The sequence below is a fragment of the Anopheles coluzzii genome, chromosome 3, assembly GCF_943734685.1.
Source record: "Anopheles coluzzii chromosome 3, AcolN3, whole genome shotgun sequence".
NCBI classification, from domain to species: domain Eukaryota; kingdom Metazoa; phylum Arthropoda; class Insecta; order Diptera; family Culicidae; genus Anopheles; species Anopheles coluzzii.
In genome coordinates, this window is record NC_064671.1 from 41,042,666 (window position 1) to 41,061,139 (window position 18,474).

General features: G+C 44.2%; 1 protein-coding gene across 17 annotated transcripts in view; it reads left to right on the forward strand.

Moving 5' to 3' along the window:
* Positions 1-18,474, forward strand: part of LOC120959188 (neural-cadherin) — a 258,035-nt gene that overhangs the window by 171,603 nt on the left and 67,958 nt on the right. For all 17 annotated transcript variants that reach the window (XM_049609863.1, XM_049609875.1, XM_049609874.1 and 14 more), the window contains one exon: positions 12,595-12,738. In XM_049609863.1, coding sequence (XP_049465820.1) covers positions 12,595-12,738 — 144 coding nt within the window. The remainder of the gene's footprint in view (positions 1-12,594; positions 12,739-18,474) is intronic.

An 18,474-nucleotide genomic window follows, 5' to 3' on the forward strand; every position in this document is an offset into this window, starting at 1 on the left:
GTGTGTTGCCCATCGATAGTCGAACCACGTCCGCAAGGTCCAACTTTAGCGCGGACATTCAAACTTTCGGAACTTTGGACGCCCGCTGGAGGTCCTGGACTTGCTCCCTTGGTCGCACTCTCTCCTCCTCACTCGATAACGATAAATTGCTGCAAATTAATATGCTTCCTCCATATATAGGTTTCAATTCGGAACCAATTTACATTTCCATTAGCAAGTCCAACTTGTCCGGCTTTCCAGCCCAACGGTCGGACTTTCTCTTCCTTCTGGAAACCGCACTCGGCTTGTGAGCGATTGGCCGAATGCCGATGCCAAAATGCGATAGAGACGAACGCTAGCGTTGCCCACGTTCTGCTGGACTCTCACGATGCTAGGTGTTTACGCAGCGAAGGGAAGAATATAAAAAGGAAGGGTTATTTGGAAAGTTTAGCGATAGAGCGTGGCTAGTGGGTGGCTAAAACCAAGTTGCACTTGGTGGGTTAGTGCTGGAGGCCGGTTAGAGGCCGTTTCGTGCTAAAGGTGTACTAAATCTCAGCCCCACCAGTCCTCCGCTTGCACATACACACTTGCTGGTTCCGCTTGCTGCAGATCATTTTGATGCTAAAAACGGCACACCACTCTTTTACCGGCCGGGCGTTAAGTGGGTAGCCGATCGGTTTAATGGTTTGTCATAAATTTTGTGCTAAAACTTCCTGCCGCCTATGCCTTGTTCCACGGGAGGCAGAGCGCCAACGAACTTAGCCAGGATTTGTGTGCCCGTCGATTTGCGGCAATGTCTATGTGGACCGGTAGCATGTCCAGTATGGAAGCAACGTTCTCGCTCTCGAGATACTCTCTTACGCGGGCGGTTTGTATCATCATGTGGGGATATATAAAATTAACACCTCACATGAAGGATGACACTAATGGATACGGTGGTGTAAGGACAAGAGATAGTTCCGGGTTTTGCGGTCGTGTCTGGTTTGCTTGTTTTTTTGTTGTCGGTTGGTGGAGTATCCGTGTTGTGACGAACCAAGGGAGCGCACGCTTATGAATATTTCATTTGACTGAAATGGGAAAAAAGTTTGTTCGTTTAATTTTAGTTTCTGTGGTGTACATTTTTACCCCGTACCTTGTAACTAACTAGTTACTAACATTTTTTCGTACTGAACCCAAGTCATAAGGCTGCTTTTGGAGGTTGACATATTACCCACGACAATGCCATTGCCCACCAGAAGCAATATTCTTTCACACCAGCCGATGATCCTGGAGGGTCATAAATTATCATCGTGCAAAAAAAAAACAACAAGACTGAATCTGAGACAAGTGTATAAATAAAACACAGCTACCTTCTACCTACTCACCCGAATGAACGATGCGACAAGGCACACCAATACAAAACACTTTACCGCATCAATGGCGTGACAGTAGCATCCGGCCCCTTCTCCGGGAATATTGTGCTCGCGCAAAATCGCGCTCGCGCCCACCACATGAAGGGTAATAAATTATCGTTAGCTTCTGGTTTGGTGTGATATTGATCCTTGCCGCAGCTTGCAGTCAGCGAAGAAGAAACTGAAGGAAGCTAGAAAAAATTCTGTTGTTTGTCTATTTGTTGCTGGAAGCCTTTTGCCTGCGATGCAAAACGATTGCCTTCTGGCGCTGGTGAAGACATCGATGAAGTGGTTCCGGTCGGTGTGTGGTATATAAACTGTGCTAAGCGTGCGCTCGCGACAACACGCTGCCTTTGGCCCATTTTTCTTTAGCGCTCGCGGGCTTGCGGTTATTTTATCAGTGCTATCGGAAAAGAAAATCTTTGGTCTCGTCTGGCTGTGAGGGGAGGGCGATATTCAGCCACTACCCCTAACAGCAGTCGCGAAAGCGTTGAGGCGAAGTAGTGCATACAGTGCTGGTTGTAGAGTTTTTTTCCCCGCAGTAGCGGGAAATGGTACCACCCGTCGCTGACCAAATGCGTTCTAGTGCGCGTTCTCTGTTTGCCAAAAAAAATCTAACCACACATACACACACCACATCCCGGTGGCAGCCAATTCAATAACGTGAAAACGCGGCCCATTTTTCATCCACCGAATTGTGAACGCACGATCATTGTGTGTGTGTGTGTGTCTATGGCGCAATATTCCTTTGCGGTAGCAACTGTTGTCCTACGTGTGTGTGTATCTGTTTGTGGTACAATTTATGGCACCGGATTATGTGTTGCCTGGTTTGGTTTTTGTTCCTCCAGCCAATACCCTCTTCCCTTCTCTGTACAATCATTGAGCAAACATTGTGGCAGCATTGTGGCTGTTTGATGTTATTGATTCTGCACACTTGCTGCGCTGTGTATGGCCGTTAGTTGAAAGTTTTTAGTTTTTTTTATAACTTTTTTTGTTTTGCTCACTAAAGATGCCGCGAAACGACGAAACGGTGCCGAATGGTGTTATTGCCAAACGCGAAACGACGGTGTATAGGATATCCGGTACCGAGCGGTGGCACAGTGGAATGAATTGCTGGCTTTTTGGTCTATCTTTGGCGGCAATAGTTTCTTAATTTATTTCCTGCTCCGTCGGGAAAGGGAGGCTAAAGTACGCACGAGCGGCAGACAGATATTTATTGAGGATAATTTAGAAGAAAATGATGCTGTGCGATGCTGAGTGTTTGGGTTGGCATACACAGCGTACCGGAATGCACAGCGTGGCAGAATTTTCATGTTGAAGAAAATGAAGCTTCGCAGGAACAAGTAAACTGGGTTTCTTTGTACTAAATGAGTGTGTCTATTTAATTTTGTGCTATGAGAATGATTGTTTTACAATCAATGGTTAGCTTGTTTATCATAAAAATGACGTTTGAAAAGATGGGGTTTTAAATCTTTGCGAGGAGTGTGTGCTTTTGACTTTTCAAAAGAGCTCTTCCTACTGTGTTTCATTAAGCATGCAATATTGTTCTTCGAGTAGTATAACTTGACTAAACCATGACATATTACAGCCATAAAAAGGTCCGAGCATACTACATCTTAGTTCCAGTCCCACATTAACGTATGTTAACATCATTAATGATAAAATCACATCCATGTAATGTTTGCAAAAAGTTGAATCTTATGTAACTGTAGACATCACCTCCAGTAAATGGAAAGCATATCAATCGCTACTGTTTCGAGTGCGACTATCATGCTCGTGTTCATGCTTATTTAAATCCAACTAAACCATCGCATGCTAACAAAATGCAATTTAACCAGACATTATGTGACATTAACATACTGGCAAGTACCATGCTTGTAACCAATCCGCTAAGTACGAAGTTGCTACAGCCAGCACATTACCGCACGTGTATCAACATTCCTCCAACCACTTCTGCCGATGACGGACGCCCCATATCCATCCAGGCGCCTGTACACACACACAGCATAACTTACCATAAATGTTTTATTTAACCACCAATTCGAGTGACATAGATGACGGCGGAGATGTAGTTTTTATTTTTATCGCACGACCAGAGCATCTAAGTTTTATGTAAATGTTTTTGATTGTAACGACCCGGCATAAAACACAATCTGTGTTGGGCTTTCAGCCCTTGCGGTACGGGGGTCATGCCGGGTTTGTCATGCAGGCACGGAACCAAAGGCAAAGGATTCGAAACGATTCAGAAAAGACCCATCCGGGACCGCCTCGCGAACAACGTCTGGTGCAATTTTGCCTTGCCTTTCGCAGCTCCCCGGTCTCCCCGTCTATCGTCAGCGAACGGCTGCAGCTGCTTAGCAGCATCCTTTTACCCGCACCTACGTGCGTTATGCTTTCTTCTGTGCACTGCTTTATCGCAGTAATTTCGTTCCAAGCAAACGCTACACATGTATGAGCGAGTTGGAAAATGGTTGTATGGCTGTTGTAGTTGTTGTTGTTGTTTATTTCGACCTCTCTTTCGCTCTTCGACCGGCAAAAAGGACCGTAGCGGTGGTAATTCATGGGCTTCTCGATGCTTCTAGAGGTGGTGTAGAACGGAACAGGAAGGACTATAAATTTTATAGCAGCATCTCGAGCACTCGAACAACAGCTTCTGTTAACCTTTCCGGATGTGGTGGCTTCTGTGTGTTGTGCCGCGCGGTACCGTTTGAAATATTCGGCCAGGAAGCGGAGCGCTTTCGAGCGAACGAGAGCGAACTTAGAGTAAAATGGCATCTTATATGTGCGTCTGCTGGTGGTGAAATGTGTGGCACAATTCTCAAACGAAACGAGAGAAGAAGAAAAAAAACCTGGCCATTGTGGCTCTACAAGGGTGTGTACTAAGCCACCCATCCTCAAACCACAATCCATCCAAGCGCGAGCACAGTCGCAGTGGGTGTGGAAGTCCGATTATTATGCTAGCTTTTTTGTTGACTTTATTTCTTGCCACTTCGAAACCCATAACTAACCCCACACGACCGCTCACGTATCCGTTCTCAACGAGCGCCATACCCCTTTTATATTTATTTATCTTGTTTTCTTCTTCTTACTTGTGACCGACCAAAGTCTTGGTCTTCACGATCGTAAAGTGGAAGAAAATAGGAAAACACTCTCCATCGTTGCTTAACCACACTGTCACCACACTGCTTCTGCAGGTTTGAGCACTGGCAGGTCCCAAGCGGCGGTGGCTGTGTTTTCTACCCCTTGCCGGGGGGAGTTAAGGATCATCGTTATGGTCGCAACAGTGCGTTTTATGCTCGGAATTCGAATGACACCACAAGCGGGGGTTCGAATCATTTGCATATCATCAACGCCACCGGACGCTTCACGCACGACATCTCTCCAAGCAAATTCCCCTGCGGAGGCAGATTGCTTAAAGTTTTATGCTTTTCACTACGGTAACCGGAGTTCACTCACTCACACACTCACACATGGTGTATATGGTAAAGTTTCGTTGTCCGTGCGTGCGCCTTGTTTAGTTGAAGTAGCGAAGATTAGAGGAGCCACATTGGCACATTGTAAATATTTATACAATACATTCCGTGAATGGGCACGCAGACGTGTACGTACGGTGCTTAATGTAGTATTCCTTCGAGTGGAATAGCATGTTTGCGGGTACAACTTTTCACCACCTTCGGGGAGGCATAACGTTGCGTGCTTTCCATACACTCGTTACATCGAATCAAACAGACAATCAACAAGGGCAAAGGAAGAAAAGGTGCATGAGATGGTTATTTTGTGAGAAAAATTAATTTTCATCCATAACCCACTGCCGCCACACCATTCAGGCAGCCATTTGTGAGGCCATACATATTAAGTGATTCATTTCAAACCCCGGGAAGAGCTCCAATAGGTCCTCCGGCACCACCGTATCAAGCTGAGTGACTTGCCGAATATTCTAATCAGACTCCGTAACCCGAGGGAAAGCTACCTCCGTGTACTTTTTTATGCGCGTCGAAACATAAGAAAGGGAGTAGAGGATTGTTTTTTTTTTCGTTCTAAAATTCCTCTAAACTTATTTGCTTCTTTTTATCATGCGAATGAGAGTGTTTGCAAAGCGTGGGTGAATGGGAGTAAAGAGAAGCAGTTAATATGAAGGGTGGCATAGGACGCAGGCAAGATATGGTTGGCTGCATTGCGTCGGCTAGGGACTACGCGGCAGGCACACATATGCGGGTATCATACACAATGTGTGTGTGTGCCTGTGTGTTATCATAAAACTTTGAATTGCGCTTCTTGTTGCGTTGTTGAGGAAGGTGAAGGTACGGTTTTGCTAGCTTGAAATTCACTGAAATTCACTGCGTGAAGGGAAGAACCAGCACATGAAACGCCCCAGGACGGGGGACCGTCAACCCGTTAAAGTTAGGATTTTGAAGAACCAGTAAATTGTTGTGTACATTCCGCGTGGCTTTTTTTATGTTGCGTATCTCTCGTTTCAGATCCGTTCTTTCGCTCGCACGCTGTAAAGTTATTATTTTACAAGCTTTCTTGTAACATCTTTCAAGAGGAAATTCTTTACCCGCTGCTCATTAAAATGCTGAAAGAAGCGACATAAAAGTTACTGTAAAGCATCGATGTCCCGAGGATATTCTCTCAGCGTGCTTTTGAAAGTGTAGGAGCAAAGCAGAACGCATACTGTTGTTATCTGCTGCCTAGGAGTGTGAGATTTGGCTAGTCATGGTCAAAATAATTATGTTCTTTTTGCGGTTATCAGTAATGAATACGTAGCCCGTTTTAAGTATCTATGCTCTAGCTTCTACTTAAACAATGTAATACAACCATAAATGGAAAATTTTGTGCAATTTTTTGTAGTATAGTAATCGTCACGTGAGCTTTTCATTAGTGTAATGGGAACAATCATGCAATCATTCAAACACGAACCATACTGTTAGTTAACAAATATTTGCATTTGGCTTTGAAATTGAAACTATTCAACACTCTACTGCCCTATTGCCCGGGAAAACTTTGATACGATTCACCACACCTTGGCAAACAAATCGTAAACAGAGAAAATAGCATATGCACAGTTTAACCAGCACTAACCGTTGTTTGATGAGGTGTGGTTTACACCCGGCGGAGGGAAAGCGAGTAAGTGAGCGACAAAATTATGCGTCAACTTGTTCTGTCTTCATCCCGCATACGTAGGGACTGCAGAAGGTAAAAAAGATGTGGTTATGATGAAAACTTTGTGCTAATGCTGTTCATTCCAAGCGCTGCTGGCAAGAGGTAGCATATAGTAGTTGTGAATCGTTTTTCACATTCAACACGCTTCTCCCCCATATACACATCTGTTCTAAGCTCATTTCCCTCTTCGATCATCATCATCATCGCCATCACCAGCGTCACTAGCAGTAGTCAGCATGGTGACCATGGGCACCTTCGATGCCATTCAGCAGCGCCATCGAAACCACTTTCAGTCCATCATTTACATCCGGTGCTGCAAATTTCGTGCGGTCACCACTCACACACTGTAAACTAGAACCGTCAAACTCCCTTTCAGCCACCCTCACTTTCAGTTATCCAATGCCCCTGCACTAGTGGGTGTGTGTGTGTGTGTGTGTGTGTGTGTGTGTGTGTGTGTGTGTGCTCCAAAGGGAAGCAAACCACGGTACATGCTTTTTGTGATTGTGTTGCACCAGTTACACATCCCTGGTAGCGAAAGGTTGGCTCCCCAGTGTGCACTTCCGGCCGGGTGGGAATGTGTCACCTCAAAACAAACGGGTACCGCTGCACCATTATTTGCTAACAATCACTCACACAATCACTGCATGCTGGCTGGCGGTGGACCAAAGCGCAGCTCCCAAATAAGTTCCGGTCGGGAATTTTCTGGAAATGAGAAGGAGGAAGCTGATGCCATTCCCTTTGCCAGTTTCCGGTCGCTATCGGAATCAGATTTCAAGTTGAGCAGGAGTAAACGAGAGAGGGAGATTTGATGCTGTACAAATAGTCCTCAACACACATTTCCCGCCAATCAGAACTAGTGTCCTTCGAAAACTTCTATCGATGTGTAAACGCTTCGTATTCTTGCTTTAGCTTTACTTTGTTTTAGCTGGCTTCTTGTCACACATACGAACGCGTTTGTTAGTCTTTTAGTGCAGCATTGTTTTTATACAGTCACTACAAACAATTTGCTCACAAATGTCCACCTTCCGATCTGAAACACGATGCGCTGTCGTGTGAGCTTTCCCTGTTTATATGTGGTGGGTTCCAGGCATGTTCCGGTTTGTTTCCCCCTCTCTATTTGTACCCTTTGCATGAAATCTATACAGTTAGCACAATTTAGTGGCTAGCGCAGTCGGCTGCAGTGTGTGCTGCAGCTCCAATACGTCACCACACCATGCACTCGTCCGCGGAAATACATTTCCGATTAAGCGAAAGTCTAGCTTCCGTTTGACCGAAAACCACACCGAGCAAATCGAAACAAACCGGAGTGTACAGCCATAGAACGATAATTTAATAACAAAAAAAATCGCCCCTGGTACAGTGTTCTGTATTGCAAGAGTCCTTCGAGAGTGTGTTTCTGTTTGATTGTGCCGTGGCAAATAGTTTATTAGACCGGCAGCAGTAAGCAGTCAAAGATCAAACAGCAAACCGAGGCTCTGGCAACGTGTGCGATGTGTTGGATGTCGAATTTGTCACATTTCCGTTTCGTTTTTTTTTTTTGCGCTGAAATGAAAACAAAAAGTATACGCCAATCATTGAATTGTGTTGCGCTATTGGTGGCAGCGCTGATCGAGCTAACTGTTGGCTAACGAATCGGTCACCACACATACAACAGCACCAATCCAATTATTCTGTCGATTCGTGGGTTGGAGCAAAAAACCGGTGTGAGTTTTCTGAAGAGATTCGAACAGCGGCATCACACTATCACGATCAAAGGGATTATTTAAACCAATTGCTTGTAAAGGTCAATTCCAGTGCAGTTTTTCGTATTATTGTAGATCTCAGTTTTGTTCGATCTTTCAACAAACTCGATGATGCTTTTTTAAATTATCTGCTACAAATTACGTTGTAAAATTCGTATGGCTCCTTCTCTGTTCGGTTCTCCGATTATAAAAATTCAAGCAGAAAAAAAATAATCCATTTTAAAATACATGTTTTTTAACACAAATGGTGAAATCCAATATGGCGAACCGCAACTGTCAAATGGATACAATCCGGATGATGAATATTGTCTGACTGACAAACTGAAATATCTGCTTGTTTTCTTTAAATAGAAAACAGCAAATTGTCTGAAACATTGCTAATGAAAAATGAATCCTTTAGTTCTAATTTAAATATTAATCATTTTGCATTGTTTCTCACAACAAATTAAAAGCTGCTTAAGCCCATTCATACTTACGGCCGATTTAGTGTGACTTGGCGGAAGCAAAAGAAGCATTTAAAACAAACTCAATTTAATCAAATCGTTCACGGTACTCCAAGCGGATCTACAGAGCGTGTTTGGAGTGTTCATTGAATGAATGGCGACAAACACAACAAAATCCCTTACCGGCAAAGTAAGTGGCAAATAAACAATTTTCGCGTTGATGATGAAATTAAAGTAATTGGCTTTGAGCGGTACCGGTCGATCAGTATTTTACCTTGATCTCAAACATTCTATACATGTTCCAGCAAAAGTGCTGCTGGAAAAAAGACCATCGTTAAATCTGTTTTCACCGATCAATTTTCATCAAATTTCTTTGATTGTTTTTTCCACCCCGGATGGTGTGTGGGATCATAAACATTTGTTTATTTAAAGCAGCTCACCCACCCGCTGCTATTATCTCAGCTCGTGCCAGTGTGTGTTGGGCCAAATATTGTGATCAATCTGCTACCACTTCAACTTCAGCAGCGAATAGCTTCCAGCCATGCTGTGCTTTGCGTAGGTTCATTGATATGCATTGAAAGAAATCACGCTTTGCTTTCGCCTCGTCGTAAGAGCCACTCACCGGGCACACATTTCATTTTTAAATTGAATAAACTTCTTTTGAATGCGGAATGAAAACAGCCGCAAGCGCGATGGTAGTGAATGTATATAAGCAAAGTTTCTGACACAGGTGTTACACATATTTACTGCTTTGATTACGGGCCGCAGCCCACACGCACTTCAATACATTTCTACCATGGAAGCCAGTGAACGACACATGGGAAAGCAAAAATTCGATATCCTTCCCCCTGTTCCGGTGCCGAACACGTGGAGAGAGAGAGCAGCTTGCGATAACATATTGACGCACATTTGTTGCGTGATGCTCTCGCACACACCTGCCAGTTCCTGCAGCCGGTGGGATGCCCGAGAGTGTGGCAAATTTTCACCGCAAAACGATTGAACGACGGGGGAAATTGGTGCAGCGAGCTAACGGGAGGTGGGATCAAATGTTTGTCCTGCAATTCACCGTCTGGTCTGGATTAGTCACGCGCCGAAGAAACGAGCTCTCGGAAATTCCTTCTCTTCTACCGCACACCCGCTGATGTGGATTTCAATCTAAACTTCAAACTTTCCAATCAACTATCCAAGCTCATCTGTATGTTTCGTGTACATATATCGAGAGAACTACACGATAACCTTTAGTGAACTGTCTCAAAACAAACAAGAGGGACAAAATAGCAAGAAAAAAATCGTTCCTTACCTATCTGAAACTTCAATCATTTTTCAACCATTTCGGAAACTTACAGTGTCTCAATAGTGAATTTTACCTTAGATTGGCAGAAAAAAGGGGTAGCATGAATTTCAGTGAATGCTATCTTCATCCTTTTCAAACTTGCTACCGATTCGTGGGCATACTGGTGGTGCTAGTTGTGGGGATCCTGCGAACCATAACACAGCCTGTGTGTGATGGACTAGCGAAGGTGTTGGCTGTAGATAGCGCCTACCAGCCTATTGGTTTCGAAATTTCGGAGCAAAAAATTAAATGCGTGTACGTGAGTGATTGCCGTGCTTCACAGCCTTGGTCGCGCGTACATAGAACCTGGCCTTTTTTTTGCGCATCCATTTCAGGAAAAGGAATCAGTTGATAAATCCAATCCCAATCGATTGCTTTGAAATTGAAGCTTTCCGTACGTTGGAATAGGATCTCATTGTCGGAACCGACGGCATGATTCAATGCAGTCCTCTTCCTCTATCTCCCCGGGTACCGGGTAATCGATACCTGCCATCTTCAATAGGTGAATGGGTTAATCAAAGTCGTACAAATAGGGGTCGTTTTTTTGTGTGCGGGAAAGAAGCACTGAAGGGTTGTGAATAATAGCACCCGGAACGAAACATGGTTTTCCTACAAGAAAAAAAGAACATTCCCAAAAACTAATCCTATGCTGCAATCTATTCAAATTTGACGCTTCTTGTTGCCACCAGCATACACTCAATTCTCCTACCCGTAAATCGTTTTATCAAAATTCCAGCATTAAAAAAATAAATAAACGCTACACTGTAGTCAATTATTAGCTACCGACAATATGATGGTGGCATATCGCTTTGAAATTTCAACTAATTTCATCTCACAGTCCAGGGCCGGCTGGCCGCATAACACAGCAGCACGTACAAATTATGCAGCGTGCCCAGCGCCCAACCTGCCCGGCCATGACTCTGAGCGTTTCTCTCACGACGGCACGCTTCTATGCACACGTTGACAGCTGCAGTGAAAGAGAGCGAGAGAAAGGGCGTTGCAAAGAGTCCCAGAGCCGCACGCTCACGTCCATTGCGCGTTCGCGTTGCATCATCTAATTATGGAGGAATGTAATTTTACGCTTCACCGCCATCGTCACTGGCCGGTGCGGTGCAAAGCCACATTCCTGGGGATTAACGCCGGTGCCAAAACGAGGCAAGCCTCCGTGCACACCACAGTGTCGGCGTTGACATCGTTCGGTAGTTACATTCGGCGAACGACCACCATCTCGCGCACTGTGCATGCGGATGAAATTGTTTCCGAAAATTCATCCCTGCATTCTACAGACTTGCGTTAGCGGTGTGACCAGGGAGGCAGATTAATCTACCACCCGTCTCCCAACATCACCCCTTTTTGCATAAACCCAGGAGGAGTCATTATGGTAATGAGAATAATATAGTCTACTCGTTCGCGCGCCCAACTCAGTACATCCATTTGCAGAACTTCCGGGTTTTTAGACTCTTCTCAGTCCGACGACCGATGGTGCATGGACCAGGGTAAGGGGAAAGGAAATGGCTTAACTAAATAAAACATTTTATTGTACCTGCTGCCCCCCCAACCGAGCCTGTGGTGTCCCGTCAAATAGTGGTTCTTTTGGGTGGCGCTCACGAGAACTCGGTGGGTATAGGATCTTTTCTCTTTTTGTTGCTGCAACTACTGATACAGTAAGGCCCTTCCGGTGGAGTGAACAGATTGTGCACCGAAAATGTCCCACAGTTTTTGGTATCATGCGCCTGTGGTGCTGCATGTCACTGCTTTCTAAATTTGAATGCAATTTTATACAGCCTTACTCACACACACACACACACCCACTACTACATTCTCGTAAATTCACGCCACACACTACACACAAAAAGACACACACACATATAGACCGGTTGTCTAAAAATCTTCATTCACTCACGTGCGCCACTCCGTGGGCTGTGCGACTGGACGAACCGTTTGCCGGTGTGACAGATCGTTAAAATAAGCTACCACCACTGTTCCTGTGGTTAACGACCAGCTCGGCTGAACTACTGAGCGGGAGACAAAATTGTATGGTGAAACATTGAAACAAAAATGAACCGGTGTTGGTGGCCTTGTACTGTACTGTCCAGAGCTGTTTCGAAAGCGTGTCGCTACGACGATGTTTACAGTTGTTTCCGGTGGCTGCACCTCGCGCCCATATAATGTGTAGATGAGTTATGGGAATGTCGCTGAAATGGATCTCTGATAGCAGTGCTCTGCAGTCTGGCCTGCTGGTCTACGCCATAAAAACGGAATTCCGATAGAGTATGCATCTAGGGAATGTTTATTGTTATCAGTGCCGGATGTAGGAGAGGATGTACATTCCATACATCATAAGCCAATTGCATTGCATTCAAGGGCACAATGATTTATGGGTTTAGTTCTGGGTCTGAATGTACCCCGTGTATTGTATAATTGTCATCATTAGTGTTCGTTTTGTCAATCTTGCAGGTGGTCATTAACGATGCGATTTATTACTAATTAATTGATTTTCTTCAATTTACTTACATTTTATTTTATCTCTTCTTTTTTCACAGTCACCAAGTTCATCCGTATCGGCATTGCTGACAAGAATGACAACCCACCGTACTTTGACAAAGCGCTTTACGAGGCGGAGGTTGATGAAAACGAAGATATACAGCATACTGTGCTCACCGTCACCGCCAAGGATCACGATGAGTGTAAGTATTACTGCATTCAACTAAACATACAACAGTTTGGAATATTTTATTTTGAATTCAACAAAAATAAGAAATTAACTCGATCGATGATACACTCGACTGCAAGAATATACTAGATTCAAATTATTCTTATTTTATAACATTGGAACAATGCCTTGTATGTTTTGCTTCATCAAGACATTTTTAAGAACTCTTCATATTTCTTGCAGCATTTGCTGTGTTACACTCGTCTAGCCTCACAATTTGTTCAACAGTCTTGTTCTTTCATTGGATCCATATTCGAAAGTTTTTATTATGACTTATCCTCTGCCCACGCCCTCCAGCAGGCCCCAATTCCACTTTCAGAAAGCTACCGGAAAGATGCTCTATATATATCGAAGCGAATAAAATAGTTTTGCTTCCTTTTATTATTTTTCTTTGCAACCAACCAACGAGCGATCTCCTCCACCCTTTTTACATAAAAAGGTCAATTCTTTCCATTTCAACCGAACCGCACTACCAGCCACAGCCTAGCACAAGAATGTGTATGCTAACCTCGAACGAACAAAACCATAGAAAAACGGGTCTGGCTGCCAACCAGCCAGCCCTACATATCTTCGTGTTCTGAGCTATGATTTTTTATCACCCATTCAAGGCTCAAACTCATTCGTTTTGTGGTCTCGTACCCGAAGCGATGGCTCTCAGGGCTGGGGAGCTATATCCACGCCCATGCACTCACGCCCCGGACCATCACATCCCGCACATTGTGGGCGATAATCTTCGAGATTAATGGAAACGCTTAGCCGACAAGAGCAATAACAGTGTACGGCGGCACAAGATTGCGTACGTTTCAGAGGATAGCGTTAGCTTCTGCCGATCGACTGGCCGGGCCGAGACTTACAGGCAGGAATGATGTAATTCCGTACGTCCGGGTAAAATTTTACAACTAGCAAGAAAGACTAGCTGCAATCATGAGCGAACAGAACGCAGTCATTCGATGCAGCTGTGGTGAAAATTGTTTCATTTAGTTCAACGTTCCAAAAAATAAGCACCATCTTCTCGTCGTAGTGGTAGCTTCCTGCTGAAGAGGACGCAGATGTGCGGCTGCTTGTGGACAGAAGTAGCTTCCTTTCCTTGAACGTCGTACACACATACACACAAAACACACTGCTATCGATTGTACCGAATTGATAGTGTCACTTTCGGGGCTCGGGGTAAATACGGCCGCCAATGCGGCATCAGGGCAGGACACCGCTAAGGATGCGCGTTACGTGGCTGCATGTTTCCGGTGGATTTTCTCCTTCCTATAACCCCCTCCTGCACCAGTTCACCATTAGCGGTGGCCAAAGTTTCGCAATATATTTAATAACTTCCGACAGTTGTACCGAGGAAAGGTGCAGCAGGCCCTCCAACAATGGCGACGACGACGAGCAGGAGCTGGCGCAGCGTCGAACCTGTGTGCGTGTTTGGCGTCCGGGATACAACAATGTGTGACCCGGTGCAATTGTAAGTTGCTTCCGGCGTTCGTTCGGATCCGTCCGGGCTCTCGGCATACACACCACGGTCGATGCAAAGGAGTCATCGGTTGGATGAATTTCATTGCCCACTTGCATTGAGGTCAGATCTGACCTGGGACCTGGGTGTTTGTGTGTCTGGATTTCGTTTCGAGTACTCTATTGCCCCTGTCTGTCGGAAACATTGGTTTTGCTTTTTTTTGTATGCGAATGGCGAATATCCCTTCCTTACGCTCACCGACAGTGGTTCTGGTTGTCCTATCCGAGGAAGAATGAAATAGACCGAGAACCATTCGATTCGACAAAGCAACATAAACCAAACCATGGGTCCGTGTTTTTTCCTGGATGAATAAAGTGGAAATGACTGCTTTCGCAAACGGGAAACGCTCACCCCTAGATTTTACCAACGGAGGCAATCGACATGGTGATATAAAACATTACCCACCAGAAGCCGCATGATCTTGGATGTGAAAGCTGGACATCCTAGAATATGCTGGTTGTTGTGGAGTGCAGTTTACGCATTATGTCCATTGGATGTGTACATCACAACCAGTACACACATCAGTCCGTAAGATGAACCGAACTAGCAGCGAGCTTGAAATAGTGTTTGTCGTAGAATTTTGAACACACCACGGTACTCTGCATCCCCGCAGAGCAGCTCCGGCAGAAAAGTTTCCTAACAAACATTGCGTTGCTTATTGCAGTAAAATGTTTATTGCGATTGGGCGCCACCGGAGTGTCCGTCACAGACGAGCGAACCGTCCAACTCTTCCATCCAGCTTGTTTTTTTACCCAGCTTTGGTGTGATTGAATTTTTGAGAACTCTTTTTGTCTGTGTAGAAATCTCGACCAGTAAGATGCGCACTTACGCACACTCTCGTAAACGTAGTGGCTCATGAATTAAGCGTACCAAACAGGGAACACTCATCCTTCGCAAATGCTGTGGAGTTGCTGTGGAGACCAACCAACCGACCAAGCACACATTTGTTGACTATTATTTTACACTAAAACCACATCGTAAAAAGCAAAGCTGCTTTGCTACCGCATTGTTTAGCGCCAGTGAAGTGAAGGAAAAGCTTCGCTCTTGGTTCATTCCTTTCTCTTTTAGTGACTTCGCCTGCCTTAATACGAGCGTCATTGTTGCATTTACTGTTTTGTTTGTCTGCATGGTTTGCTGCATATGCTCCGCAGTGCAAGAAATGCTGCTGTATAATGGGTGAATATTTGAGCGAGTACGCCAGTCAAAGACAACACTCAGTGCAGGTTGAGCAACAGACCTTGCCCGTACCACCGTAAGGACAGTGTGGAATTGGCTTTGAATTTAACAGCGTTTAAATTTACTCCGTCAAGCGTTGGCGCTCTATCTATCGGGGATATCTTTCTGCAGCTTAAATGGCCTCTTTTTTCAGGAGCGAATGAAACTTATAACGTAAAAAATGTCCTCTCCGTCTACATTAGGTAGCCAAAAAAGCTACACCGCTCTCGAGAAGATTACGTACTTTCACCGATTCGTTACCGAGTTTTTCCTCACCACACAGCATCGTTGCAAACTTCTATGCACACAGCTGCGAGTTCGTGCTTCATATGGGAGCTTTTTCTCGTGTTTTTTTTTTTGTTTTCAATGGCTCGACAAGCACATGCTGGTCGTTTTGTTTCATGTGCAAAATATGTGGCAAACATTCGTTCGCTTCCTTTACGGGGCTTTCGAGCAGCGCAAAAACAAGGACGTCCTACTAAAGTAGGTAGAGCGCAGAGCTTATGAATTTTAATAACGCAGGCCATTCTAAATTTATTAAAATATCACTATGTGCAATAAGGTACCAAGAGAGACAGAGAGAGAGAGAATGAAAGAAAGACCGTAAGAGGAACACGTAACTTTCTGGGTGAATGCGGGTTGGGGGAAAACTCTTTAGCCGCTGTTTTACTGCGTCGGTGCACGTTTGTGTATGCGAACTTGTGTCGTTAAACTTTTCTGCCGTTCAAGCTTGAGCCTAATGGTAGTGCGTGCGAGCCTTTTTTCCCAGTGATGAGTCGTATTACTTTTTTTTTTTTGTTACCGTGCAAGATTAATCATCAGAGAAGCAAAGGTGCATTTTCGAACGAAATTCACATCATTTTTGCACAACTTGTTTCGTCGTATTTGCTGTACGTTTTATTGCGTCTGCAACAAATAACTTATTGAAGGCAACAATTTTTTATTAACATAGTTTGCAGTTTTGTCCACTCTCTTTCCCGCGTGCCTTGCAAACCAAACACAATGCAGCCATAAAGTTTCTATAGAATTATTATGTTATGCTTTTTTTCCTGGAGAATATCTTTTCATTCATGAATGTTGGCTCATCGTCGATGTTTATAATGTTCCGACGAACAATGTGAATGTAAACGAAGTAGATAATCGCTTGTGCAGAACACTCAATGATCTTGTTCCTTTCATTAAAAAAAGAAAGAAAACGAAAAACTAAAACTACATGCTCGGCAAAACACCGTGTTCAGTTTAATAGAAGCAAAAATGTTTTCCTCCTATCTTTTCCTACTCAATCAAGAGAGAGTAGCCGCTGTTGTTGTTGAACGAATAGTGCTTCGGCTCATAATTTATGAATTTTACGGCAACCACTAGAAAGTGAATGGTTGGCTCACTCGTTGACTTCTCAAAAGGAGACTGGTAGGCGTTTAACCACAGTTCCTCTTTTTCGTTCGGTCGGGGTAAACGGGAAGAAAAACTGTTTATGCTCGGCAGGCTATTTTCGTCGCAAGTTAGCCCATGAGTGTGGGCCGGGACTGAGCCGGGTTGGAGCTACCAGGCAGCAAAACAAATAGACCGAAAAAGAAGGTTGAGCTTGCTTCAACAACGGTTGTTTGAAGGATATTGCCAAAAGGATTAGTTAGTGGGAAGGTTTTTGTTTCGTGCCTGTTAGGGGGCGTTAGGTACCAGGCGCACCCTTTATGTTTATATGCCATCGTTGATCGAGGCGACTCGTGCAGCCGGTTTTTTAGGTAAACGTTTTCATTATATGTTTTTACTACTTTTTGATTTCTCAACGCTATTTTGGAATGAGTTTAATGCATTGAGACAAGGAAGCTTCTTGTCAGTAGATGAATATGACGTAAACTATAAAATACTGATGTTATTTACGACTGCTGGCATAATTAAAACCAATGCTTACATGTGTTGGAGTTGGAAAATAAGTTTGCCTTTTTACAAAAAGAAAAGCACTAAATACACAGTTTTTTTTATTTGAAAAATTGGATGTTGTCCGTTTTTTTTCTTGCTTAATATATGCCTTCTTCAAAAAGTCCCTCAAACGATGCGATCTATTCTGTAATAATTACGTTTTTTTTTTCTCCAAAAATTCTTTCCACTATTTGTGTGCCAATTTAATTTTCATCTCTCACTGCCTCTAAATGTGTGCCACCGTCGTTGTGACTACTCCCGTCCCGTGCCTGCGAATACCAGAAAGCATTAATTTCCGAGCAACATAACCGGAAAACAGCATCCGCCGGCAGCAAGGGCCCCGTTCAATTTGTTATTTTAATTGCCTTATTAAATTAACCGGAACGATCTTGTTTACAACTTTTGACTTTAGCTCTGTGACTATTGACTAATTTCCGGGTGTGGGATTTTTTTTGCTAATGGTTGCTGTTGTCGCGTTCTTTTTTTAAATCCTTGTTTTTTTTCGAGTTTCACATACTTTCGTTAACCCGTGGGATTTTTTTTTGTCTTTTTTTCTACCAAAAATGTGCCATCGCAACAACTTCATCCTTGTGTAAGCCCGGGACCGTCGGAGCAGTTTCGGAGTATGTTTCACATTTTAGCGCCACTTTTTCCCCCTGCCATTGCCAGCATCGTTTGGACGAGTGTATATGTATGTGTATGACTTTTGGGTGTAGCTTGGTTGTCCGCGTAGCCAAAATCTCTCACACGATGAACCTTTCTTGGTTTCCGGGTGGGTTTCGGTTTATTTTCCGGCTTTCAAACCCTTCGGAAACATTGCGTCTCTGATATGTAACCGAGGAAGAGCGGTACAGCAAACATTCCGCTTCCCTCTTTCGTTGCTACTTGTGACCCTCCGTGGCCAGTGGCGATATAAATCGTTCAAAATGAAATAGAACAAACGACGAAAGTGCAAACCATGCGAGCGCCCTGGTGTGTGTGTGTTATTGTGCTTACTGTGAGAAACATAGGGCTAGGCATGGAGCGCCTGGCCAAACAGGGATCATGACAGTTTCTTCTTCACGTGCTTTC